The sequence below is a fragment of the Oreochromis aureus genome, linkage group 9 (assembly GCF_013358895.1).
Source record: "Oreochromis aureus strain Israel breed Guangdong linkage group 9, ZZ_aureus, whole genome shotgun sequence".
Lineage (NCBI taxonomy): Eukaryota > Metazoa > Chordata > Actinopteri > Cichliformes > Cichlidae > Oreochromis > Oreochromis aureus.
In genome coordinates this window covers 18,012,326-18,038,818 of record NC_052950.1, presented here as the reverse complement: position 1 = coordinate 18,038,818, position 26,493 = coordinate 18,012,326, and the positions used below count along the sequence as shown (strand labels likewise).

Genomic DNA, 26,493 nt, shown 5'->3' with positions numbered 1-26,493 from the left:
ATTCCAATAAAATTGATTCATGTTTGTGGCTGTAATGTGATAAAATGTGGAAAAGTTCAAGGGGGCCGAATACTTTTGCAAGCCACTGTACACACACACACACACACACACACACACACACAGACATATATACACATGCAGACATACACTCATCCCCCCTCCCCCCTCCAAACGCCTTCGACGCTTATTCCCTTCCGATGCTGATGGTGGATCATGGAGACCAGCACATAGGCTGCAGGCCCGGATGTACTGTCTACATTGGCTGTCTCTCACCCTTTACCCACCCCTGTTGCTTGTCATGTGTTTTTTGGTGTATTAAGAGTTTTTTTTTTTTTTTTTCATGTGCTATGTGCAGAGGTGTTTTTTTCTGTTCTCAAACTGATCTCCTGTTGGAGCTCAGTCTGGGAGGAGTTATTTTTTTCCCCTTATCTTTCCTCATGTGGTGCATTTTCCATTGTTATACCTCTCTGACCTGTCTTCCCCATGTGATGTTTTTGTGTAATGTATGTATGGTCGGAGGGTAAGATGGCGCCGCCATTGCGTGCAATAGGTTGGCAGCCTTATGAAATTTCCCCTTGTGGGACTAATAAAGGTATATCAAATCAAGGTATGTGCCACCCTGCCTAGACCTCTTGCCCCTCATTTGCCCCCATGTAAAGTTTTCTAGATCCGCCACTTTAAAAAAAGGAAACATTAAAAAAATTATTTCATTACTGTTATTTAATAAAATCTACTTTTAAGTAGAACACAGCTAGGATTTTTTTTCTAATCTTTGATATTTAACCTTCTTATAAAAGTTAATTGTTTTTCTCTTGGGACCAAAATGAGAAACACACAGACAAATACTCAACATAAATATATGACCCATGATATTACATTGTAATTATCAGTTTTATTATGAATGAGTAAAGCAACTTTTACTGCATAATGTATGTATAATACAGACATATGCCAGAATACAGTACAGAATAAAAATGCAACAGCATATAAAGTCTATAAAAATAAGAATCTACAAAATAGATAAATACATAAAATGCTTGCAATCATTGATGGGTGTTTAAAAACAAGAAAGATAATTTCTTTAGTAACAATATCTTATCTGATAAAATCTAGTGCCACTTATTTTGTAGAAAATTGTTTTGCAGCCCGATCTAAAATACTTTAATTAAGATTCTTTTAGGGAAATTAGCATATTATAAAACTTTGCAGAATATAAAAATGTTGCCAGATTATGTTATAGTAAAACACAACTTGTTTGAGTTGTATATAGAAACATTTTGTAACACATGCAGATATTGTAAAGCTGAATTATTATTTTTTTATCCAACCTATGAAATTAAACTACATTTGAATAAAATGTAAAACAAGTTCATTGTGCTCTAAATTATTATGAAAAGAATATTGCGTAACATGTCGTATGGATAAAATGTTATATAGGTGATCACTCTGTACATGATGGTTGCAGAAGATCCTTCTCAAATATCTGACTCAGATGTGTCAGTAATCAGTCTAATTTTCTGTTTCACTCAAATGTCCACAGTGGTCATTGGATTGTTGCAGTCGCTTAAGGTCTGGTGGTTATGGTGTTATAACAGCTGAAAGAAAAGAAGGAGTGAGATGATAATGGTTCTTTGTCCAGCTGTGGCGGTGAAAATATTCAACTTTTCTTCAGAATCTATAAAAAACACGCCGACCTTCTGCTCTCAGTGTACAAGCTGGTCATACAGTGATGATGAGCTGTGTTTTTTTTATTGTGTTTTAAAAAAAGATGAAATATATACCTAATTTTTGATGAGGAACATGAGCACTTCACTGACTATAGCCAAGTCAGCAGGAGAATCAAACTGCTTACTTTCAGCAGCATCAAGTTGTTATAAGTAGGTGGACTCCCTAGGAAATAGAAAGGACAAAAGCTTTAAATAATTGAAGATTTATTAAATACTTTTGTAAGCAAATAGTTCTTTGTACCTTTAGAGACTACTAGGTAAATGATTTATTCAGTGGGAACCAATAATCATGTGAAATGAAGTCTACTAACCTGAGACATGAACATAAACAGACTTTGAGTTTCTATCTGTACTCGTGCAGGTGTATGTGCCGCTGTGCTCCTCTCTCACTGATCTGATGGACAGGTAGGCCATCCGAACATCGTAATGTGAGTCATTTTTAATGCACATCTGGAAGGCAAAACCATAATAATGATCATTTGCAGGATGATTATCAGTGAAGTACTTTGTGTCTCAGACTGAGTAATATTAAAGAGCTCGGTCAATTTTCAGACAAACATAACAAGACAGTTTAAGGAAACTCTTCCTGATTACAAAACATTACTGTACCTCCGCCTCCTTCTCCTCCTCCTCCTCCTTCTCTGGTTTGCATGCTAATGTCCTGGCATCGAGCAGTCTTCCTCCTTTCTCCCACACAGGTGATTTCAGACTGTATCCTTTTACTCTGCAGCGAAGCAGCAGAGACTGACCTTCGCTCAGGGTGACAGTAGATACCTCATCTTTGGTCATCAAGTCTGAAACACAGATTGGGGTCTCAAGTGAAAAACACATGGCATGTGATATATATATATATATATACTGTGTATATATATATATATATATATACATATATATATGTCGCTAGAAAACATATAGATATATATATATATAGTATATGATTGCCTTTTCAAAATTAGCTAGTGAGAGTCTTTAGGCTACACATTTTGTTTCATGTCAACTTTTCAATAGCTTGAACTTTGTAGATTCTTTTGTAGACAGTATTGATTATATAAAAAAATGAGTTTAAATTAATTCATTGTTATCCAGTTACCGTAGTCATACAGTTGGGAGCACTCTTGTCCTTTGGCATTGGTTGCACAGCACATCATTCCTCTATTATAATATTCAGTGCTTGAAATTGTGCTCTCTGTCCTTCCATCGCTTCCCTTAAAAGTTTTATCCCTATCCCTGACCCTGTTCAAACAGAAAAAAAACTTACTGTTAATGGTGTAAAGTGATATTTTTCAGGTTGCTGTGTATGTGAAACATTGTTAATAAAGCTTCATGCTTCATTTACCCATTTTTGGCTTTATGCTGTCTGATTCAGTTTCATCCATCCACCTTCTTCTGCTTTTATTCTGCTGATTATTATTTTTAAATTATTTATTTAATTTTATTGAATAGGGACTATTCAATATATTGTAAGTTAAAGACCCTACAATAACACAGAGAAAACCCCAACAGATTGAAAATGTCTGAAGCTTTCATCAAAAGAATAAAAACTTTGTCTGGGTCTATTGCTGAGTGACAAGCTGGAGTGGAAGACTGCTGCCACTCCTCCTCTTCGGCCTGTGCTTCGAGAGTTCTGACAGTTCATATAACTCAGAGTGTTGATTCATGCAAACTAACAATGATCCTGCTGTAACCAGGTTTCCGTAAGGCATCCACCAATCATAATAAAGTTTCAATCTAAATGACCCAATCAAGAAGTGCTGCTATTCTGAAGTTTGCATACAAACATCAAGGACAACATCTTACCCAGACCATTTAATTGTGGGATTTGGGAAACCCTCAGAGACACACTTAAAAAGGGGGGAAGTATCTGACACGTCAACACCATCGAGCATCAGCTTTGGTTTTGTTGGACGTTCTAAACAACATGAAAGAAAACAGTTAACTTCATTTTATTATCAATAATTTGTTTGAGTATTGTAGAAGAAAGAAGATGAGAAGCTGTTACTCACTCATTACTACATGAAGAATCACAGTCGTGGAGAACATGGCGGCATTGTTGGAGTCACAGGTCAGAGTGTACCCCCCTGAATCTGTCTCAGAAAGCAGTGGTGTGACCATGGACTGACTCCCATTTCTGCTGAGGTTAAAGGAAACATCTCAGTTTACATACATAAAAAGATAAAGCACACAAACAGAAACACAGACGGTCACTTACGCTTTCATTACTCGGTCTTTTCCTCTGATCCAGTGGCAGACAGGAGATCCAGAGAGGCCCTCCAGGGAGATGATGAGTTTCTTACCCACAGCCAACTCTTTGCTGATGGGACCAGATCGATTCAGATAATCAGCTGGTACCAAACATGCTGCCTGAAAAACAAGAGTCAAGAGTTAATGCTCCTGATTTAAATATATATTACTTAATTAATTAATTAACATATTGAAGTGTGTATATGATTCTGTCATATACACGCACGCTCCCTCTGTGATTATGACGTGAATGCTTCAGCATGACGTGAACAGTCCTGCTCCAGCATGACTGTGCTTCAGTGCACAAAGCAAGTTCCATAAAAACATGGATGAGCAAGTTTTTGTGCAGACAAACCTGACTGGTGTGCATAGAGTCCTAAACCTAAACCCCACAGAACATCTTTGAGATGAATCAGAGCTGAGGCTGCTACTGTGTACACCACAACACACTCCCATTTGTTAAGGTATATTGGAGCTAAACAAACACTAAACAGTTGCTCATGCATGGCATGAAAATGGATATCAAATTCTGTCTAATTTTCACAATACGGGTGGTGTTTTCAAGGTATGCATATGAACAATTAATGGATATTTCAGTTATTACTGTTCCACAGGAGCCTATCAAGGAATAAAATTCACTGAATGTTAATGGCATTTCAGCTCCACGAAACTTATGGAAGTGTCACATTCAGTCCTCTGATGAGTTTTTAGTTAAAACAGCTCTTACCTCATGACTGGATACACAGACCTGAGTCTCCACACCATCAGAGCAGAACAGCCCAACAGCACACATCACCAGAGCAGCTAGAGAGATAAAAAAAAAAAAAAAACATGTAAAAAGCCCAAAGAAGATGGAACATAAATGTGTCATTAAGACAAATTAATTGCTTGTTTAAGTCTTTTGACTTATGGTGTATTTTAAAATAACCTGCAAAATTTAAACTGAAGTTTGCATAGAACTTGTGTCATTATTGGGACACATGTTATTTCTTACATTTATTTTCTCCCAGTGGCATCATATACTGCATCACATTGTATGAAAATCTTCATTTAAAATTTGTGATTGCCATTAAGTCTGCAGGATCCTGAAATACTCACATACCTGCAATCATGTTTCTCTGCCTCCAAATGTTTGTTCTCCTGGTATGCGGGGGGAAATGTTCTTAATGCAACTCCACTACTCCACCTACAGGGCAATTTAACCCCAGGGAATTAAGAAGGCTGATCACTATGATGCTGTATAAACATGGTCGGCAGGACACCTAATTCCTACACAGATTTACTACTGCACAAAATCACATGGGCAAAAACTGCCTCAGTACAAAAAAGGGAAAGAAAAAAGTTTTGTTAGTGACCACCACACTCACACTGGAAATAGGATACACAAGATTTATTTTTCTTTCAAGGCAGACTAGTGGGCTGGGGGTGTAATTCTGGCCAGCAGCCTGAGGACATAACATTTAGCATTATCAGCCTGTCAGCCAATCAAAAATTAGTTCAGCATCTTCCTGAGAAAGAGTTTTCATCTACCCTAATAGGCCTTGTGTTAATGGGGAGGGAGTTTTCACACAAGATCCTGGGAATACAACTCTCAGTCTCTTTAATGAGGTTGCCCACCTCCTCATTACAGGGTCTGCTTTTCCTCCTAAAGCTACACAGGTTACTTCTAGCAGTTTTCAGTCCAATTCCTTTTTAAAAGCAACACATAAGCCCTGAAATGAATCTTCCTTCTGGTAAAACTAAAGCATTTTTAAAACAAAACCAGCCAAACAAAAAGAAACTGTGGTCTTCAGTTCAAAAGTATTCTACAACCCTTTCCCATCCAGTCTCTCTGGATGCATATTTCCTCCTTTCTATCCCCTTTAAAGAGAAGGGCCCCACAACCACACCAATCACTTACTTCTGGGACTCAACAGCAAATAGCTGGGCTAGAGTGGATCTCCGCTCCCACACTGGTTTGGCCTAACCCGACATTTAGTAGGAGATCACACAATTACCTAAATTAAACAACAATTCAGCCGAGGTAAGGAAAATTAAGGCATGGCTCACCAGGCAAGCAGGAAATGTTGAAGATGAAGCTCACGTCCTCACACTGATACACCAGTTTCAAAGAAACACATTGGAAATCTGCGTCTGTTAACAGTGACAGCAACTTTCCATCACAGAGGAGGAGTCTCAGAACATTCTGCAGCCAGGGGTTGTTATTGAAACAGGCTTAAGATCAAATGCTGCTTATCTGCACAGCCAAAGTGGCTCAAAATACCTCACCTAAAGGAGGTCATGTCACATGGGAGCTCATGACGGGATGCTTACTCCATACATCTAAGAGGGGCTTTACAGATGGAATACAGCACCTCTAACTAGAAACACAGGAAAAGAGCAGACTCATCTGGGTGTGCACAGACGTTTATTTATTTATTTGTTTGTTTTACATATAATGTTATAGCAGAGAAAATATTATACAGTCAGGCGTACATTTCATTTGTGAGTAAAGGAGAGACTGGTTTCATGATGAGCAGACTTTCCATGGGTGGAAATATTTTGAGCATGAGAATAAACTCTGTGGTCGCATAGCTTCTCTCTCTCTCTCTCTCTTTTTTTTTTTACATTCACTTTAAACTTTCAATGCTCATAGCCTGGAGCAAGAAGAAAACAACATCACTGTTATGGCAATGAGGAATGAAATAACAGAAATAAATGGGGTATGAAAATAGCTGGCTGAATAAGTTACAGATCCTGGGAAACGCTTCATAGTTTTAGGGGTGCTCTCTGCTGCACAGTCAGCTGGCCAGAACGTGGTTGATCCATGAAGGGAAGCGGGAGTGGGGGGCTTCCCTGCACTCATGTGCTCAGAGCAGTTCTGGCTTGTACAGGATAACAACGTGGCCACCATGAAACCAAAAAAGCGTAATACAGCAGCCATGGGTGTAAGAGCCATTTATTGTTTTTGTTTTGTGTTGTTGCACATTTGGACACTGGGGGCAGTTACATTTGTGGTTACTGCATTTATACAGGAAGAATTGATCTCACAACGAGTAATGGTGGAACAGCTTAATGCTACGGATCAAATGAGGAGGCAGGGGAAGCACTGCCTTCGAGGCCTCAAAACATGTACACTGAGTTTTTCAGGTAGCACTCAGAACCTGTCTCGACCCCCTCTTTGACTTAATAACTGCAACCAAACTCTACCAGCATGTGAAGAAATCTCTTCACAAAGCTGTTAGAGTAGCTGTAAATACACAGAAATGAGTGCAATTCTGATACATGACAGGAATTGTGTGGGTTGACAGGGTGTGCCTGTAACTTTTCCTGACTGGAGTTTGAGCACAAAAATAACATACAAGATGCGGTTTCTACAGCCCAAGTATACTTATATGATTTTGCATAAGGACTGCACAATGCTTCATGGTGGTGCAGCGATTAGCACTATCAAGTCATTGCAAGGTTGAAGGTTGAAGACTCACCTGTTCTCAGCTGCATTTGAATAAAGCACCAAATCTGCACTGTTTTACTTTTAAATTTCAAAACTTACATTTTTACTACTGATTTTATTTACTGTTCCTTTGTTTGTTTGTTTTTTTTTCATTTTAAATAATGCTTTTTATTTGTTTTTTTGTTTTTTTTTATGTCTCTGTAAAGAACTTTGAATTGTGCTATATAAATAAACTTGCCTTGCCTTGCCTTGCAAGACAGTTCAGGGTATAAATCTCTTGATTTGTTACGACATGTCTTTTTGGAATTTGAATGCTCTCCTTGTAAATTTCTGAGCTTCTTTCACATTTAGACCTTCTTTATTTTATACAGTTTGCTTAAGCTGTAGTATATAGTTAAACTCTTTGTTGTAGATAATGAAAAGTGTTAGGTTAAATATGATTTATCCACCAGTTCCAACAATAAGTATAAAATGCTCACTATATTTGATTTAAAGATAAAGACACTCCATTTTACTCTAAATTATTGTGAGAAGACTATCAAGTAACATGCTGTATGGATCAAATGTTATGGGTGATAACTGTATCTGATGGTTACAGAAGATCCTTCTCAGATATTGAAATGTCTGACTACACAGACATCATTCAGAAATGTCCACAGGGGTCAGTGGATCATGGCAGTGGCTGAAATTCTGGTGGTTATATCTTTATAACCAAAGTGAAAAAAAAGAAAGAGAGTGAGACTGAGTGATAATGGTTATTCATCCAGTTGTGGAGGTGAACAAGCCGACCCTCTGCCCTCAGTCTACAAGCTGATCAAACAGTGATGATGAGCTATGCTCTTTATTGTGTTCATAAAAAGATGTTTATAAAAAGATGAAATATATACCTTAATTTTGATGAGGTACGTGAGCACTTAACTGACTACAGCCAAACCAGAAACAGAAGCAAACTGCCTACTTTCAGCTCCATCACATTGTTTTCATTTAATATATTCATTCAAAATGTCTTATTCTGGGGGAGTAGGTGGGATGATCATGTAATGGGTTTTGCACCAGGATCCAACTGAGTTTGTCAGACAAAACCTGAATTGGTCTCCTTTTAACACGTCTTTGCTCACTGAGCTCTTGATCGGCTTGTTGCAGGAAAAATTAGAGTCTGTTTCAGAGACTGTTTTAGAGGCATTTGGGACCTCATCCCAGGACGAGTCTGTTTCACAGCTGCAGTAAAACAAAGAAAAAGGAGTTTAAATAATCAGAGCTAAAATGCTCTCTGAGCTGAACGGCTGTGCAGGTAATCATACCTGTCATTGAGCTCAGAGCAAAACATCCAGGTATAGTTTGCTGGCACCAGACTGGCAGTCTCAAGGTTGATGGTACCATCATCCTTATTAAACAAGAAGTTGAACTTTGGTTCATCTGGAACAAAATCAGATGATGTCAAACAATCTCACATTTTAAATATAAATTATAATTACATTTAAATACTAATAAACTGTAACAAAGGTTACATTAACCCACCTACAACACACACTGATATGGTCTTTGTTTCATTTTGTCCTCCAGCCTCCAGGTGTAACTTATAATCTCCTGATATGAGTGGATCACAAAGCTTCACAGTCCTGAGAAACAGTTCATTATAGACCTCATATCACATGATTACACTGGACAGCAGCAGTTCTCTGTTGCTGCTCATGAAAAACATGAATGAATGGATATTTTTACACTTCTACATGGTGACAGTTTGCTTCATTGAAGTACCTGTGCTGTGTTACCCATGTCTCCCTGACACATTTAGTCCTGTTTTTGTCAGGAGTCTCCCAGGAACAGTGCTGGAGAACAGGATGGTAGGAAACAGTGGCCTGCAAGCAGGTGCTGGATGCCTCCTGAGCTGATATGATCTTGGTCTCATCCAGCTGTGCAGAGAGGAAACTTCATCTGAGGAAACACAAGAATAAACCAGTCAGATTTATTCAGTGGGAACAGTTTCAAATAATAATGACATGAAATGAAGTCTACTAACCTGAGACATGAACATAAACAGACTTTGAGTTTTTATTTGTACTCGTGCAGGTGTATGTGCCGTTGTGCTCCTCTCTCACTGATCTGATGGACAGGTAGGCCATCCGAACATTGTAATGTGAGTCATTTTTAATGCACATCTGGAAGAAAAAAACATAATAATGATCATTTGCAGGATGATTATCAGTGAAGTACTTTGTGTCTCAGACTGAGGAATATTAAAGAGGTCGGTCAGTTTTCAGACAAACATAACAAGACAGTTTAAGGAAACTCTCCCTGATTACAGGACATTACTGTACCTCCTCCTCCTCCTCTGGTTTACATGACAATGTCCTGGCATTGAGCTGTCTTCCTCCTTTCTCCCACACAGGTGATCTCAGACTGTATCCGTTTACTCTGCAGCGAAGCAGCAGAGACTGACCTTCGCTCAGGGTGACAGTAGATACCTCATCTTTGTTCATTACACTGCTCTGTAAGTCTGAAACACACATCAGGGCCTCAAGTCAAAAACATATACCGTGGTCAACATTTGTGATTTGCTTCACTGAGATTAGTTAGTGAATCTCTGGGTAAACATTGTTTTTTCACTTTCACTATAAGTATTTGAACCAAAATTTACTGATATATTCTTTATGGATGTATTAAATTTGTTATGAATGAATTTAAATCCAGTTACCGTAGTCATACAGTTGGGAGCACTCTTGTCCTTCAGCATTGGTTGCACAGCACATCATTCCTCTATTATAATATTCAGTGCTTGATATTGTGCTCTCTGTCTTTCCATCGCTTCCCTTAAAACTCCATTGTCCAACCTTGTTACTGTTCAAACAGAGAGAAAAAAAACATTGCTATTGGAGTAAAACGATATTTTTCAGAAAGCTGTGTCTATGAAAAACATTATTACCAAAGCTTGTCTGATACCCATCTAAAATCAAAATAAAGTGTCCCTCTAAATGATTCAGTCTAAAATCAGACATTAAGAAGTGCTGCTATTCTAAAGTTTGCATAAAAATGTAAAGGACAACATCTTACCCAGACCAGGTAATTGTGGGATTTGGGAAACCCTCAGAGACACACTTAAAAAGGGGGTTGGTATCTGAGACATCAACACCATCGAGCATCAGCTGTGGTTTTGTGGGACGTTCTGAACAACATGAAAGAAAACAGTTAACTTCATTTTATTATCAATAATTGATCATCAAACAGAGTTTGTTTGAGTATTGTAGAAGAAAGAAGATGAGAAGCTGTTACACACTCATTACTACATGAAGAATCACAGTCGTGGAAAACATGGCGGCATTGTTAGATTCACAGGTCAGAGTGTACTCCCCTGAATCTGTCTCAGAAAGCGGTGATGTGACCATGGACTGACTCCCATTTCTGCTGAGGGTAAAGGAAACATCTCAGTTTAAATACATAAAAAGATAAAGCACCCAAACAGAAACACAGACGGTCACTTACGCTGTCATTACTCGGTCTTCTCCTCTGATCCAGTGGCAGACAGGAGATCCAGAGAGGCCCTCCAGGGAGATGATGAGTTTCTCACCCACCGCTAACACTTTACTGATGGGAGCAGATCGATTCAGATAATCAGCTGGTAGCAAACATGCTGCCTGAAAAACAAGAGCCAACATTTAATCCTCCTTCATTAAGCAGCTATAAAATCATCACCACTGGCAAGATCTGAATTAGATTTTCCCAAAAACACATAAAAAAAGTTGATTTCCTGATTAAGTGTTTCCTTTAAAAAAACAAAAAACAAAAACAAAACAAAGCTTATATTTTGTAACTGAACTAAACTTGTACTAAAACCTCTTCAAAATTTATTAGAATGACACAAAGTGACTACAGGAAATTACAGAAAGAGCAGCTAGCATTATTTCTCTCTCTGTTTTGCCACCTCTTGTTGCTGTGTGTTTTTTGCTGCCCTGTACACCATAAACCACACTGACATTTGTGAAGGTCAGCTGGAGCCTACACAAACATTAAAGAGTCGATGCACAGCATGAAAATGGGTGTTCACTTCTGTCTTATCTAGACTATAGGTGTTTTGTTTACCCAGATATGTAGATGTGCAATTAATGCATATTTGACTGGTCCAGAGGGGTTTATCAAAGAATAATAGTTCACTTTATGTCATCTCAGAACTATTCTCTGCTCTAAGGCTTCACTGTCAGTGACACTTTCAGTTATCTGATCAGAGTTTAGTTAAAACAGCTCTTACCTCATAACTGGATCCACAGGCTGGCGTCCCCATGTCATCAGAGCAGAGTGCTCCAACAACACACAGCAGCAGAACAGCTGGAGACATAGAAAACTGAATTTTTAGTTTAAATATTACTGAAAATCAAAACAAATTTATATACACCAGTGGGAAAAACAAAAACAAAAAAAACATAAATGCATCATTAGGAGGAAGTTATTGCTCTTCTAAGTCAGACTGTATTTCTGAGCTACAGCTGTGTCATTAACAAAATGCTTCACAACTCAACATTTAGCTCTGGCCAACTACAAAAATCTTGACTGCAAGTCTGTGATTACCTTCGATTGTGCAGGACCTTGAATAACTCTCACTCACCTGCAATCATGTTTCTCTGCCTCCAAGTTTTCATTCTCGTATTCTGAAAGGAAAATTTGTTGCTGCAACAGCGCCACCTATATGGGAATTTCATCCCAAGGAAATGAAAAAGGCTAGTCACTATGATGGTGGGAAAACACGACAAGAAACGAGGATATTGCGCACTAGACGGGCAGGATTTGATGGAGGGGTCCTCGCACACTCACAGAGCACCAGCAGGATCCACGAACAAGACAAAACAGTTAATAATATCTTAATAATATCAAAGGAAAAACAAACAAGTAATTAATCACAGCTGGATCATAACGGGACGCTTTCTCCATGCATCTAATAGATAAACTAGCTTCACAGATAGAATACAGGATCGCTAACTAGAAACACAGGAAAAGAGCAAAGATGAGTACAAACAAGGTTGAAACGTTGAAAGTATCTGCTCACCCAAAGCTGGCTGCCTAATCTGGAAAAGTCTGCCTCACTGCCCCTCCTAAGTGGAAATGGTACCGTTCCGCTTTCTGTTATTTGTTGTTCTCAATCCTTTTATAGAAATCGACGAGTGGGCAGTGGCTTTACGACATCATCTTTCACACATCTTGATGCGAAGTACTTTGACCTGAATAAAAGTCACTTCTTACCTTCTCATAAAAGTTAGATTCCTTTTCTCTTGGGACCAAAATAAAATAGACACATACACATGATTAACATAAATATATGATTACCAGCTTTTCTTTTAATGAATAAAACATATTGTACTTCAGGTATAATGCTTAAATATATATAACCCCCCAGATATATTATGTATATTTATATTTAGAATATTTACAACCCTGTTAAAGAAAACTACATCTTATGAAACTTACATACAAAAATAATTTTGTTCACATTCAGACCTCACTTCCTTCATGCATTTTGCTCAAGTTGGAGTATATAGATAAACACTGTAATACATTATGGAAAGTATGATAAACATAGGCTAAATATGTTTTCCCCAGTTCCACCTGAAATGATAAAATGCTTATTATATTTTAATAAAATGTAAAGCAAATTCATTCTACTCTTAATTTTTAAGAGATTATTATTGTGTAACATTTTGTATGCATAAAATGTTATATAGGTGATCACTCTGTATCTGCTGGTTGCAGAAGATTGTCCTCAGCTGCTTAAATGTCTGGCTCTGATGTGTAAGTATAGACCAGCCAGCAGAGTCTTTTTTCTGTTTTATCCCTCAGAAATGTCCACAGTGGTCGATACATTCCTGTAGTGGCAGGAAGTCTGGTTGAGAGCTGGATGATGGAGCTGAAAAAATAAGAGGCAGTATGACTCATTGATAATGGTGCTTTTGTGCTTCTCGCATACGTGGAGTCCCTCAGGGTTCAATCCTTGGACCACGTCTGCTTTCATTTGCTATGCTGACAACACACAGCTGGGCTTTTCTGTTTAGCCTCAGCAGCCTCTCCCACCTCCATGAATGCTTCAATGCTATCACTAATTAGATGTCTTCTTATCGTCTGTTTGGCAATCAGCTTAGCTGAATTTAACTGGCTGCTGAAAACTCATTTTTACAGATTAGCTTTTCCTGCATCTTTGCACATTATTTTTGACCATAGTTTATATCTAATGAGTGTAGTGTCTCCTCCTTCCTCTGCTTTTAGGTGGAGATTAGGTTGGCACTGCTGTAGCCAACACACCTGTTTCACATCAGTTCATTACCTCCATGTATTTAAGCACCAGCTCAAGCCTACGCTCCTTGTCAGGTTCTTGGGGTATTGGCTGCAGTAAACTATCTCTGTAATTTTTGTTTGAATCCTTAGACTCTGGCCTTCTACTTACTCTTCCAGCTACTCTGGAAAAATATTCAAGTAAAACCTCAAATCCTCATCCCAATAAAATATCCCTCATCTGTTTTTCTCTAGCAGAAGACCGTTCTCGTTCGGTGAACACACACTCACCCGAGACTCTTGTAGCTCCAGACTCTCCCCTGTTGATCTGAAATTCTGTAAAATAAACCTTTTTAAAACTGAACAGAGTCTTCTGAAAACATGACCATTGTTGGATATGACAGCTTTATCCTGAGTGTGAAACACTTTATAACTGTGTTTTAAAAAGTGCTACACAAATACATTACTGTTACAGAGATACCAAACTCTTATAAAACAAACAAAAATCCTGAAAGATTAAATTAATCTCCCTTGAAGGCTGATACTGAGGTTTATATTGCAAAGACAAATGACTTGGTGTCCTCTTCTATTTGTGTTTGTTAAAAAAGCTGAATATATTTACCTTCTTTTTGATGAAGAATATGAGCACTGTGCTGACTACTACCAGAGCCAGAAGGAGAGTTATATTGCCTGCTTTCAGCAGGAATATGATATCCTGAGGTTGTTTACCTACAAACGACAGCTTTTCAGTGAGCATGACAGCTTTAAATGAATTTCATCAAATATTTTCTGATGCAAATACTGGTTATTACCTATAGAGTACTGGACTGCAGGTGGGGTGATTATGTGGTAACTTTGGCACCAGGAGCCAACTGAGTTTGTCAGACAAAACTTTAAATGATGTCCATCCCCGAGGTCTGGTCTCACTGAGCTCTTGATCGTCTTGTTGCAGGAAACACAGAGTCTGCTTTAAATGCATTTGGGACCTCATCCCAGGACGAGTCTGTTTCACAGCTGCAGTGAAACAAAATAAAAGGGGTTTAAATAATCAGAGCTAAAATGCTCTCTGAGCTGAACGACTGTGCAGGTAATCATACCTGTCATTGAGCTCAGAGCAAAACATCCAGGTATAGTTTGCTGGCAACAGACTGAAAGTCTCAAGGTTGAGGGTACCATCATCCTTATTAAACGAGAAGTTGAACTTTGGTTCATCTGAAAACAAAATCAGATGATGTCAAACAATCTCACATTTTAAATATAAATTATAATTACATTTAAATAATAGTAAAACTGTAACAAAGGTTACATTAACCCACCTACAACACACACTGATATGGTCTTTGTTTCCTTTTGTCCTCCAGCCTCCAGGTGTAACTTATAATCTCCTGATATGAGTGGATCACAAAGCTTCACAGTCCTGAGAAACAGTTCATTACAGATCTTATATCACATGATTACACTGGACAGCAGCAGTTCTCTGTTGCTGCTCATGGAAAAAAACAACAACACACGAATGAATGGATATTTTTACACTTCCACATGATGACAGTTTGCGTGATTGCTTCATTGAAGTACCTGTGCTGTGTTACCCATGTCTCCCTGACACATTTAGTCCTGTTTTTGTCAGGAGTCTCCCAGGAACAGTGCTGGAGAACAGGATGGTAGGAAACAGTGGCCTGCAAGCAGGTGCTGGATGCCTCCTGAGCTGATATGATCTTGGTCTCATCCAGCTGTGCAGAGAGGGAAACTTCATCTGAGGAAACAGTCAGATTTATTCAGTGGGAACAGTTTCAAATAATAATGACATGAAATGAAGTCTACTGACCTGAGACATTAACATAAACTGACTTTGAGTTTTTATTTGTACTCGTGCAGGTGTATGTGCCGCTGTGCTCCTCTCTCACTGATCTGATGGACAGGTAGGCCATCCGAACAGCGTAATGTGAGTCATTTTTAATGCACATCTGTAAGAAATAAAACCCATAATAATGATCATTTGCAGGATGATTATCAGTGAAGTACTTTGTGTCTCAGACTGAGTAATATTAAAGAGGTCGGTCAGTTTTCAGACAAACATAACAAGACAGTTTAAGGAAACTCTCCCTGATTACAGGACATTACTGTACCTCCTCCTCCTTCTCTGGTTTACATGACAATGTCCTGGCATTGAGCAGTCTTCCTCCTTTCTCCCACACAGGTGATCTCAGACTGTATCCTTTTACTCTGCAGCGAAGCAGCAGAGACTGACCTTCGCTCAGGGTGACAGTAGATACCTCATCTTTGTTCATTACACTGCTCTGTAAGTCTGAAACACACATCAGGGCCTCAAGTCAAAAATATATTTGGCAGGCAGAATTTGTCATTTGCTTCTCTGAGATTAGTTAGTGAATCTCTGAGTAAACATTGTTTTTTCACTTTCACTATAAGTATTTGAAAAAAAAATGTACTCAAATTAACTCCTGTAATAATTTATGGATATATTCTTTATGGATGTATTAAATTTGTTATTAGTTAATTTAAATCCAGTTACCGTAGTCATACAGTTGGGAGCACTCTTGTCCTTCAGCATTGGTTGCACAGCACATCATTCCTCTATTATAATATTGAGCGCTTGATATTTTGCTCTCTGTCCTTTTATCACTTGCCTTAAACATCTTTGCCTCATCAACATTCTTGTTGCTGTTCAAACAGAGAAAAATCACATTGTTAGTGGTGGGAAACTGTCATAGTCCCTCAGTCTTGACCACTTTCTTTCTTCTTGCACACTCACTCTCTCTTCTTAACTATCTGTATGTGTGTGGTGGTGGGAGTTGGGGTTGGGGGTGGTGGTGTTTTTTTTGCAGGTGTGGTACTCGTCTCGTGTTGCTGCCCTCTGTGTGAAAAATCACATACATGTTCCTGATATCCTCATTTGTAGCCGTACGCAAGGTAGTGGCAGACTCTTTTGCTGGATAGTTGAACTACAAACAGTGAAGCCTGGCTCCTTTGCTTATGTGAATGTTCCACTTTTCCCTGAGAAAACCCCCCAACTTACCTGCTATTTTATTGTGGAAAACCCCTGTCACAGAGTGGTGACCTGTTCTGCACTCATGAGAGAGATTTTGTGCAGTAGTTTGGATCGGTGCAATAATCTGCCCTGTGGAACCTGCGCTAATGTTGATCTTGTGTTTGGATTGTGAAGAAACTTACCAAGCTTTTAGCAAAGGTCCTGCCTGCCTGAGTGATCTTTGATAACAAATGATATTTATTCAGAAAGCTGTGTTCATGAAACATAATATTAACAAAGCCTGGTGCTGTCTGATACCCTATCCTAACCACAGATCCCAACAAAGTGTCCCTCTAAATGATCCAGTCTAAAATGAGACGGAAGTGCTGCTATTCTAAACTTTGTATACAAATGTAAAGGACAACATCTTACCCAGACCAGGTAATTGTGGGATTTGGGAAACCCTCAGAGACACACTTAAAAAGGGGGGAAGTATCTGACACGTCAACACCATCGAGCATCAGCTGTGGTTTTGTTGGACGTTCTAAACAACATGAAAGAAAACAGTTAAATCAATTCTATTATCACTAATTGATCATCAAACAGAGTTTGTTTGAGTATTGTAGAAGAAAGAAGATGAGAAGCTGTTACACACTCATTACTACATGAAGAATCACAGTCGTGGAAAACATGGCGGCATTGTTGGAGTCACAGGTCAGAGTGTACTCCCCTGAATCTGTCTCAGAAAGCGGTGATGTGACCATGGACTGACTCCCATTTCTGCTGAGGTTAAAGGAAACATCTCAGTTTAAATACATAAAAAGATAAAAGCACACAAACAGAAACACAGGCGGTCACTTACGCTGTCATTACTCGGTCTTCTCCTCTGATCCAGTGGCAGACAGGAGATCCAGAGAGGCCCTCCAGGGAGATGATGAGTTTCTTACCCACAGCCAACTCTTTGCTGATGGGACCAGATGGATTCAGATAATCAGCTGGTAGCAAACATGCTGCCTGAAAAACAAGAGCCACCATTTAATTCCTCTTTATTGAGAAAATGTAAAATAATCATTGATGGCAAGATCTCTAGATCAATCCCATACTATATCAATTTGAGTTATGACTGTTCAACAAGCTCTTACCTCATGACTGGATACACAGGCTGGAGTCTTCACATCATCAGAGCAGAGCGCTCCAACAGCACACAGCAGAACAGCTGGAGAGATAGAAAACTGAATCTTTAGTTTAAACAATTATTTGAACTATTATTAAAAAGAAAAAAAAGGTGAGGGAAAAAAAGGAAACTCAACATAAACGTGTCCTTAAGAATAGAAGTCTTTTCACTGAACTCCTTAATACACAATAGAAATATTATGGCGCATTTTAGTTTTAAACTAAAAGAAATGTAAGCAATTTCAAAAAAGAATAAAGTTCAAATATAAACTGTGTCATTACTGGGACACATGTTATTTCTTACATTTATTTTCTCCCGCAAGTCAGTTCATCATGACAGGCCTATCTGAGGTTCCTCAGACTGTATTTCTGAACTGTGCTTCATAACTCAACATTTAGCTCTGACCAACTACAAAAATCTTGATTGCAAGTCTGTGATTACCACCAATTCTGCAGGACCTTGAAATACTCTCACTTACCTGTAATCATGTTTAGCTGCCAAATATTTGTTTTGATGGTATTTGGGGAAATTTTGTCACTGCAACAGCGTCAAATACATGGAAATTTCATCCCCAGGATATTATAAAGGTTAATCACTATGATGCTGTGCAAACATCCTCGGCAGGCAGCTTAATACCTAAACAGAGATTCAATTTTAAATTGATGAGTTAGAGTGAAACCAGTGTGATAAGCACATAATCATATAGGCTTCAGAGGCAATGAGGATTAAAAAGCAAGGATATAGCTCACCAGCTGAGCAGGAACTGAGGAAGATGAAGAGGCGATCCTCACACACTCACAACACAACGCGATGCTGCAAACAACACAACAGTGCTGTACAATAAAGGAGGACCACCGCCAGCAGCATTCAAGACAAAAAAATAAAAGCAAAATGCAAGTATGTAATCACAGCTGGATCTTACAAATAAACCTTTGATCACCTGAGACCAGCATCAAACAAAACAAAAAGAAAGTTTGCATATGATCACAGTGACAACAGACTTTAAGCAAGATTGCTCTGGCGGTGCACAGCCTTGGGAGCCGGGGGAGCGAAACTGGCTTGAGAAAGAAAGCTCCTTATCTGCACAAAGTGATCCACACACAAGCAGAATAACAGGACTCAACTTGTCTTTAGCTATAAAAGTGAAGTCATGTTAATACTAGTACTGATAATGTAACTTACTCCATACATCTAATAGGTAAACTGCCTTCACGGGTGAAATACAGCACCTCTAACTAGAAACACAGGAAAAGCACAGATGAATGCAAACAGGGTTGAAATATTGGCATTACCTGATCACAAAAACTGTCTGCCGGGCGATGGAGAATTATCCCAGGGTGCCTCTCGGTCCCTCCTAAATGGATCTGTTTTGCTTCCTGGTGGAATCCTTAATCAGGAAGATCTTTCTGAGGTAACATAGAAACATGCATAGATGCTGCCAATAGGCTTCCTGACTGAAATCTTGTAATTCAAGAAATATCCCAGCAGTGAGCACATAGTGTGCTGGACTTCAGCTGAATTGCTTATGAAAAGGTTTTTTTGTCTACACTTATCTAGGTGTGCAGACATTTTTTTTAAAGATACAGTGTTACAGAAGAGATAACATGATACACTTTGGCCCAGATTTCATTTGTGAGCAAAGGAGAAATTAGTTTCAGTACAAATAGTTTTTTTTTTTTTTTGTCTAAGTCAAAAGTAGTAATATTACATTTTGTTCTTCTTTTCAAAGTATTCACTTTAATCCCCCCATCCATGCAGCTGCCCTAACAAGAAGAAAACAACACGAGGCTTCTTTGTTAGGGCAGCTGCATAGATAAGTAATAGATTATTCCCCTGACTAGTCCAGTCCTGCAGAGGATTCAAGAGTGACCGAGAAGCAGGAAATAGTATACCCCCCACACACACCCATACACATTTGTACTATCACCCCCAACTGTGATTCAAGAAGAAGAAAAGGCAAGTACCTAGGCTATGAAAATGGCTGACTGGATTAGTTACAGGCCCTGGAGAATATTTACCAGATGTAAAAGGCACTGTCTGCTGCACAGCCAACTTGCCATAACTGGGTTGATCCAATGAGGGAAGAAGCAGTGGCAAACCTCCCTGCACTGTAGATGCACTCAAAGCAGGACTGGATTGTACAGCATCCATGGTTTACTGTTGCTTAAACTGTGGCTCTGATAGGTGGAGATGTAACCCTGTGATGGCGAATGGGCCATTGGGACCGATCTGATTTGACGGGATGTGGTATTATTAAAAGACAGATTTGTTGAGGAGACCCAATCCCCTTTCAGCAGCACTGGGAGAGAGTGAAGGGTTTAGGAAGGGTTCTATTGAACACCATTTCCTCCAGGGGTGTGCAGGGTAGTACAAGACTTTGCTAGTTTGTGCACATTACAGAGATTGCTGATTAAGCACCTCTCCAAGGCCTTTCTTTGTTGAATTTGAAATGGCTCATTTCAGCTTCATCCAGGTACTTCAGCCTTTACTCACAGACCAAAACCAGTGATCAACAGAACTGGACCTCACCTCACCTTTACTGAGCCAGTGTGTACCTGGGAAGAAACAGTAAGCCCTTACATCTGTGACACATGGAGGTAGAGTAAGAATCTGTAAGACGCGTACCAAGCCTAAATGCAGTTAGAGAAGACTCCAGTCATGCCTATATAGACCACAACCTGAACAGCTTGAGCAAGTCATGGGAAAGCTACGAGTCTACCTTCACTAGTACACTTTCTCAGACTAGCAGACCAATGCCATTACTGCCATACTCAGTAACTTGGCCTCAAGATTTAAGCCAGAAATGCATCAAAAAGCGAGAGGTCATGCCCTCTATTAGCCGTAACTGTGATGAATTAATTCCCAAGATCCCAACACACAATAGTGAGGATCTGTGAGTAGGTTCAAGCTTTGGAGTTAGTTGCTTAGTCACCTCAGCAAGCACAGACAACAGTCATATTTATGAATGTGTGTATACATCAGTGTCCACTTGCAGCAGCCCCTAAAACAGATGTGTAAAACCTCATCACAGCTGAATCATTGTATTACTTGATTCTGGGAGCTCATGGATGAAGTCACTGACGACAGCCTCCAGAGCATTTAAACTTACAATAGGACGCATCGTCCACAGAGCAGCTGTTATAACAGGAATTTTCTCCACCACGTTACCCAAAGTATCCACAAAATCCTTGCAACGAAGAGCATTTACTGCTCAAATGTCTATGATTCATGGTAACACACTAGATGCAGAATCCATATCCAGCATGAAAACTCTGACCTCTGGCATCCCCTAGTGTGTGGATATCCACTCAAAACAGCAGCAGACTGATAGTGAGATCATCACAAGGCTTCACACAGTGGTGGATCAAGTGGGAGCAGGAAAATATTACAAGTGAGCTAAAAGACCCTGTGTGGGTGGTGGAGAAGCATCTCCCTCACTAAGGTGAAGCACACACTTGCAATGTCTGATAGGAAGTTTCGGTTTTGTTATGCTTTTATTTTGAAGTCCACTCTCTCTTTTGAGGGCAACTTATTGAAGGGCTGATTCACGGAGTGCACACATGATTACAGGCTAATGACATCCACCTGAAAGGAATTGGGGTAAACCATTAGATGAGAGCTGAGGGTGGGAGTGGGCTGAATCTTTGGTTTGATTTGATTTAGCTAGTTTCTATTTTATTTAACTGGAGTTTGTAGTCATATATTTCACTGTATATGTTTATTTGTAGCTAGAGTGTGTAGGGGGAATCTCTTAAATTTTATTGGTGGTATGATTGGTGGCTATTTAAGGAGGGTTTTTTGTGGGCGGGGCTGGGATGTTCATGTTAATATGTGCCGCTGGTGAGAGTGTTGAACCTTTGTATCTGTAAGAGAAATCTATCCAGAGCTCCGGAAAACAAGTGAAGTCTGTTGTGGTTGTTTTTTCTGTCATCTGGTCGCCTTCATGTTAACTACCGACCGCTACAGACCCGCACTGAAAATAAAGCTATATTCAGAAAGATTTAGGGGATACACAAAACTGCGGTGTTCAGGTCAGTACACTGGACAGCAAGTTTTTTTCTTTATTGAATAAAACTGATTGTACTTCAGGTATAACACTTCAACATGACACAATACAATCCACTCTAAAAGAAAAATCCATTAACAAGTACTGAAAAAGCCCAAGAAAAAAATCTTGATGTGTCTGAAAAAGTTTTACTTAAGGAAGAAGTTTATTTCCATGTAACAATGTTATACATTGAATAAATCTAGAGCGGGTATATCTACACCTTATATAACTAAAAAAAACTTTGTTTTTTTAAACACTTTGTTGTGTTCTGTTGTTTCAAACATAGGCTTATTACGTTTTCCAATCCTACCTATAAGTATAAATCTCTTCCTATATTTAAATAAAATATAAAGACTGTCCATTTTACTCTAAATTATCAAGTGACATGTTGTATGGATAAAATGTTATATAGGTGATCACTGTGTATCTGATGGTTACAGAAGATTCTTTTCAGATTCCAGAATGTCTGAGTCAGATGTGTCAGCAGTCAGCAGGTGACAGTGCCCTGTTTTGTGTTTCATCACTCAGAAATGTCCACAGTGGTCGATGCATTGTGACAATTGCTGAAGGTCTGGTGGTTATAGCATTATAACAGAGCTGAAAAAAAGAGAGTGAGCCTCAATAATAAGGGTTCTCCATCCGGTTCTGGTCACACTGTGACGATGATCTGTGTTCTTTATTGTGTTCATAAAAAGATGAAATATATACCTTACCTTTGATGAGGTACATGAGCACTTTACTGGCTACAGCCAAGCCAGAAGCAGAAGCAAACTGCATACTTTCAGCAGGAAGGAGTTATACTCGGGTGGCTTACCTAAAAAAAAACAACAACAACAATAAAAAAAAAACCAACAACAATGTGAGCATGACTACTTTTAGATTTTTTCATCAAATATTTTCAGTAAATATATTCATTAAAGATTTGTTATTACCAATAGAGGACTGAGGTGGGATAATCATGAAATGGGTTTTGCACCAGGAGCCAACTGAGTTTGTCAGACAAAACCTGAATTGGTCTCCTTTCACCACGTCTTCACTCACTGAGCTCTTGATCGGCTTGTTGCAGGAAAAATTAGAGTCTGTTTCAGAGACTGTTTTAGAGGCATTTGGGACCTCATCCCAGGACGAGTCTGTTTCACAGCTGCAGTAAAACAAAGTAAAAGGAGTTTAAATAATCAGAGCTAAAAATGCTCTCTGAGCTGAACGGCTGTGCAGGTAATCATACCTGTCATTGAGCTCCAAGCAAACCATCCAGGTATAGTTTGCTGGCACCAGACTGGCAGTCTCAAGGTTGATGGTACCATCATCCTTATTAAACAAGAAGTTGAACTTTGGTTCATCTGAAACAATATCAGATGATGTCAAACATAATTACATTTAGATACTAATAAAAATGTAACAAAGGTTACATTAACCCACCTACAACACACACTGATATGGTCTTTGTTTCCTTTTGTCCTCCAGCCTCCAGGTGTAACTTATAATCTCCTGATATGAGTGGATCACAAAGCTTCACAGTCCTGAGAAACAGTTCATTACAGATCTTATATCACATGATTACACTGGACAGCAGCAGTTCTCTGTTGCTGCTCATGAAAAACATGAATGAATGGATATTTTTACACTTCCACATGATGACAGTTTGCTTCATTGAAGTACCTGTGCTGTGTTACCCATGTGTCCCTGACACATTTAGTCCTTTTTTTGTCAGGAGTCTCCCAGGAACAGTGCTGGAGAACAGGATGGTAGGAAACAGTGGCCTGCAAGCAGGTGCTGGATGCCTCCTGAGCTGATATGATCTTGGTCTCATCCAGCTGTGCAGAGAGGGAAACTTCATCTGAGGAAACACAAGAATAAACCAGTCAGATTTATTCAGTGGGAACAGTTTCAAATAATAATGACATGAAATGAAGTCTACTAACCTGAGACATGAACATCAACAGACTTTGAGTTTTTATCTGTACTCGTGCAGGTGTATGTGCCGCTGTGCTCCTCTCTCACTGATCTGATGGACAGGTAGGCCATCCGAACAACGTAATGTGAGTCATTTTTAATGCACATCTGGAAGACAAAACCATAATAATGATTATTTGCAGGATGATTATCAGTGAAGTACTTTGTGTCTCAGACTGAGTAATATTAAAGAGGTCGGTCAGTTTTCAGACAAACATAACAAGACAGTTTAAGGAAACTCTCCCTGATTACAGGACATTACTGTACCTCCTCCTCCTTCTCTGGTTTACATGACAATGTCCTGGCATTGAGCTGTGTTCCTCCTTTCTCCCACACAGGTGATTTCAGACTGTATCTGTTTACTCTGCAGCGAAGCAGCAGAGACTGACCTTTGCTCAGGGTGACAGTAGATGCCTCATCTTTGTTCATTACACTGCTCTGTAAGTCTGAAACACACATCAGGGCCTCAAGTCAAAAATATATTTGGCAGGGAGAATTTGTCATTTGCTTCTCTGAGATTAGTTAGTGAATCTCTGAGTAAACATTGTTTTTTCAAGTATTTGAACCAAATTTTACTCAAATTAACTCCTGTAATAATTTATGGATATATTCTTTATGGATGTATTAAATTTGTTATTAGTTAATTTAAATCCAGTTACCGTAGTCATACAGTTGGGAGCACTCTTGTCCTTCAGCATTGGTTGCACAGCACATCATTCCTGTATTATAATATTCAGAGCTTAATATTTTGCTCTCTGTCTTTCTGTCACTTTCCTTTAAACTCTGTTCTCCATCCTTGTTACTGTTCAAACAGAGAAAAACAATTGTTAGTGGTGTAAAATTAGAGTGCTGTGTCTTTGACATACATTATTATCAAAGCTTGTCTGATACCCATCTATCCTAACCACCTACCAAAATAAAGTGTCCCTCTAAATGATTCAGTCTAAAATCAGACATTAAGAAGTGCTGCTATTCTAAACTTTGTATACAAATGTAAAGGACAACATCTTACCCAGACCATTGGATTGTGGGTTTGGGGAAACCCTCAGAGACACACTTAAAAAGTGGGGAAGCATCTGGCACGTCCACACCATCGAGCATCAGCTGTGGTTTTGTTGGACGTTCTAAACAACAAAGAAAACAATTAAATTCATTTTATTATCACAAATTTATGATCAAACAGAGTTTGTTTGAGTATTGTAGAAGAAAGAAGATGAGAAGCTGTTACTCACTCATTACATGAAGAATCACAGTCGTGGAAAACATGGCGGCATTGTTGGAGTCACAGGTCAGAGTGTACTCCCCTGAATCTGTCTCAGAAAGCGGTGATGTGACCATGGACTGACTCCCATTTCTGCTGAGGGTGAAGGAAACATCTCAGTTTACATACATAAAAAGATAAAAGCACACAAAGAGAAACACAGACGGTCACTTACGCTGTCATTACTCGGTCTTCTCCTCTGATCAAGTGGCAGACAGGAGATCCAGAGAGGCCCTCCAGGGAGATGATGAGTTTCTTACCCACAGCCACCTCTTTGTTGATGGGAGCAGATCGATTCAGATAATCAGCTGGTGTCAAACATGCTGCCTGAAAAACAAGAACCAACATTTAATCCTCCTTCATTAAGCAGCAGTAAAACCATGATCACTGGCAAGATCTGAATTAGAATTTCCCCAAAACACATAACAAAAATGATTTCCTGATTAAATGTTTGCTTTTTAAAAAAAGAAACAAACAAAAACAAAACACAAAGCTTATATTTTTGTAACTGAACTAAACTTGTACTAAAACCTCTTCAAAATTTATGAGAATGACACAAAGTGACTACAGGATATTACAGAAAGAGCAGCTAGCATTATTTCCCTCTCTGTTTTGCCACCTCTTATTGCTGTGTGTTTTTTTGCTGCCCTGTACACCATAAACCACATTGCCATTTGTGAAGGTGAGCTGGAGCCTACACAAACATTAAAGAGTTGTGGCACAGCATGAAAATTAGTGTTCACTTCTGTCTTATCCAGACTATAGGTGTTTTGTTTACCCAGATATGTAGATGTGCAATTAATGCATATTTATGACTGGTCCAGAGGGGTTTATCAAAGAATAATAGTTCACTTTATGTCATCTCAGAACTATTCTCTGCTCTAAGGCTTCATTGTCAGTGACACTTTCAGTTATCTGATCAGAGTTTAGTTAAAACAGCTCTTACCTCATAACTGGATCCACAGACTGGCGTCCCCATGTCATCAGAGCAGAGTGCTCCAACAACACACAGCAGCAGAACAGCTGGAGAGATAGAAAACTGAATTTTTAGAACAAACTATTTTTCAGAAATCAAAATTAAATATATAAATACCAGTGGGAAAAACCAAAAAAAAAACAAAATAAAAAACATAAATGCATCATTAGGAGGAAATTATTGCTCTTCTAAGTCAGACTGTATTTCTGAGCTACAGCTGTGTCATTAACAAAATGCTTCATAACTCAAAATTTAGCTCTGGCCAACTACAAAACTCTTGACTGCAAGTCTGTGATTACCTTCGATTGTGCAGGACCTTGAATAACTCTCACTCACCTGCAATCATGTTTCTCTGCCTCCAAGTTTTCATTCTCGTATTCTGAAAGGAAAATTTGTTGCTGCAACAGCGCCACCTATATGGGAATTTCATCCCAAGGAAATG

At 39.0% G+C, this 26,493-nt stretch overlaps 3 protein-coding genes across 14 annotated transcripts in view; all 3 read right to left on the bottom strand.

Annotated features, from left to right (window-relative positions):
• Nucleotides 1–886: 886 nt before the first annotated feature.
• LOC116320649 (neural cell adhesion molecule 1-like) lies at nucleotides 887–6,098 on the bottom strand. Of its 2 annotated transcripts, none has more exons than XM_039617088.1 (11): nucleotides 6,018–6,098; nucleotides 5,071–5,154; nucleotides 4,696–4,772; nucleotides 3,937–4,088; nucleotides 3,731–3,858; nucleotides 3,525–3,636; nucleotides 2,818–2,960; nucleotides 2,337–2,521; nucleotides 2,039–2,177; nucleotides 1,782–1,890; nucleotides 887–1,595 (listed from the first exon to the last, which is right to left on the bottom strand). In XM_039617088.1, exons 2-10 carry the CDS (start codon nucleotides 5,078–5,080, stop codon nucleotides 1,817–1,819), a joined length of 1,020 nt encoding a protein of 339 aa, XP_039473022.1. In that variant the 5' UTR covers nucleotides 5,081–5,154; nucleotides 6,018–6,098; the 3' UTR covers nucleotides 887–1,595; nucleotides 1,782–1,816. The 2 variants fall into 2 exon arrangements, with proteins under 2 accessions (XP_039473022.1, XP_039473023.1); XM_039617089.1 differs by having other exon boundaries at nucleotides 3,731–3,855.
• Nucleotides 6,099–7,740: 1,642 nt separating this feature from the next.
• On the bottom strand, nucleotides 7,741–19,343 carry LOC120441727 (receptor-type tyrosine-protein kinase FLT3-like). Of its 2 annotated transcripts, none has more exons than XM_039617087.1 (14): nucleotides 19,106–19,343; nucleotides 18,563–18,646; nucleotides 18,292–18,449; nucleotides 17,782–17,855; nucleotides 17,502–17,653; nucleotides 17,295–17,422; nucleotides 17,072–17,183; nucleotides 16,184–16,332; nucleotides 15,780–15,958; nucleotides 15,479–15,617; nucleotides 15,229–15,406; nucleotides 14,970–15,070; nucleotides 8,703–8,817; nucleotides 7,741–8,619 (listed from the first exon to the last, which is right to left on the bottom strand). In XM_039617087.1, exons 3-14 carry the CDS (start codon nucleotides 18,299–18,301, stop codon nucleotides 8,409–8,411), a joined length of 1,548 nt encoding a protein of 515 aa, XP_039473021.1. In that variant the 5' UTR covers nucleotides 18,302–18,449; nucleotides 18,563–18,646; nucleotides 19,106–19,343; the 3' UTR covers nucleotides 7,741–8,408. The 2 variants fall into 2 exon arrangements, with proteins under 2 accessions (XP_039473021.1, XP_039473020.1); XM_039617086.1 differs by having other exon boundaries at nucleotides 18,563–18,626.
• Nucleotides 19,344–21,837: 2,494 nt separating this feature from the next.
• Nucleotides 21,838–26,493, bottom strand: part of LOC116312155 (receptor-type tyrosine-protein kinase FLT3-like) — a 19,718-nt gene continuing 15,062 nt past the window's right edge. For 3 of the 10 annotated variants that reach the window (XM_039617078.1, XM_039617082.1, XM_039617080.1), the window contains exons 6-14: nucleotides 24,474–24,616; nucleotides 24,082–24,260; nucleotides 23,784–23,922; nucleotides 23,521–23,698; nucleotides 23,281–23,381; nucleotides 23,087–23,201; nucleotides 22,794–23,002; nucleotides 22,570–22,675; nucleotides 21,838–22,458 (exon numbers count right to left, since the gene is read on the bottom strand). In XM_039617078.1, coding sequence (XP_039473012.1) covers nucleotides 22,605–22,675; nucleotides 22,794–23,002; nucleotides 23,087–23,201; nucleotides 23,281–23,381; nucleotides 23,521–23,698; nucleotides 23,784–23,922; nucleotides 24,082–24,260; nucleotides 24,474–24,616 — 1,135 coding nt within the window. In that variant the 3' untranslated portion in view covers nucleotides 21,838–22,458; nucleotides 22,570–22,604. Of the gene's footprint in view, nucleotides 22,460–22,569; nucleotides 22,676–22,793; nucleotides 23,003–23,086; nucleotides 23,202–23,280; nucleotides 23,382–23,520; nucleotides 23,699–23,783; nucleotides 23,923–24,081; nucleotides 24,261–24,473; nucleotides 24,617–24,826; nucleotides 24,939–25,046; nucleotides 25,172–25,250; nucleotides 25,403–26,021; nucleotides 26,099–26,387; nucleotides 26,488–26,493 lie in introns of those variants that run through there. The other 7 variants (XM_039617079.1, XM_039617083.1, XM_039617075.1 and 4 more) reach the window with 6 other exon arrangements.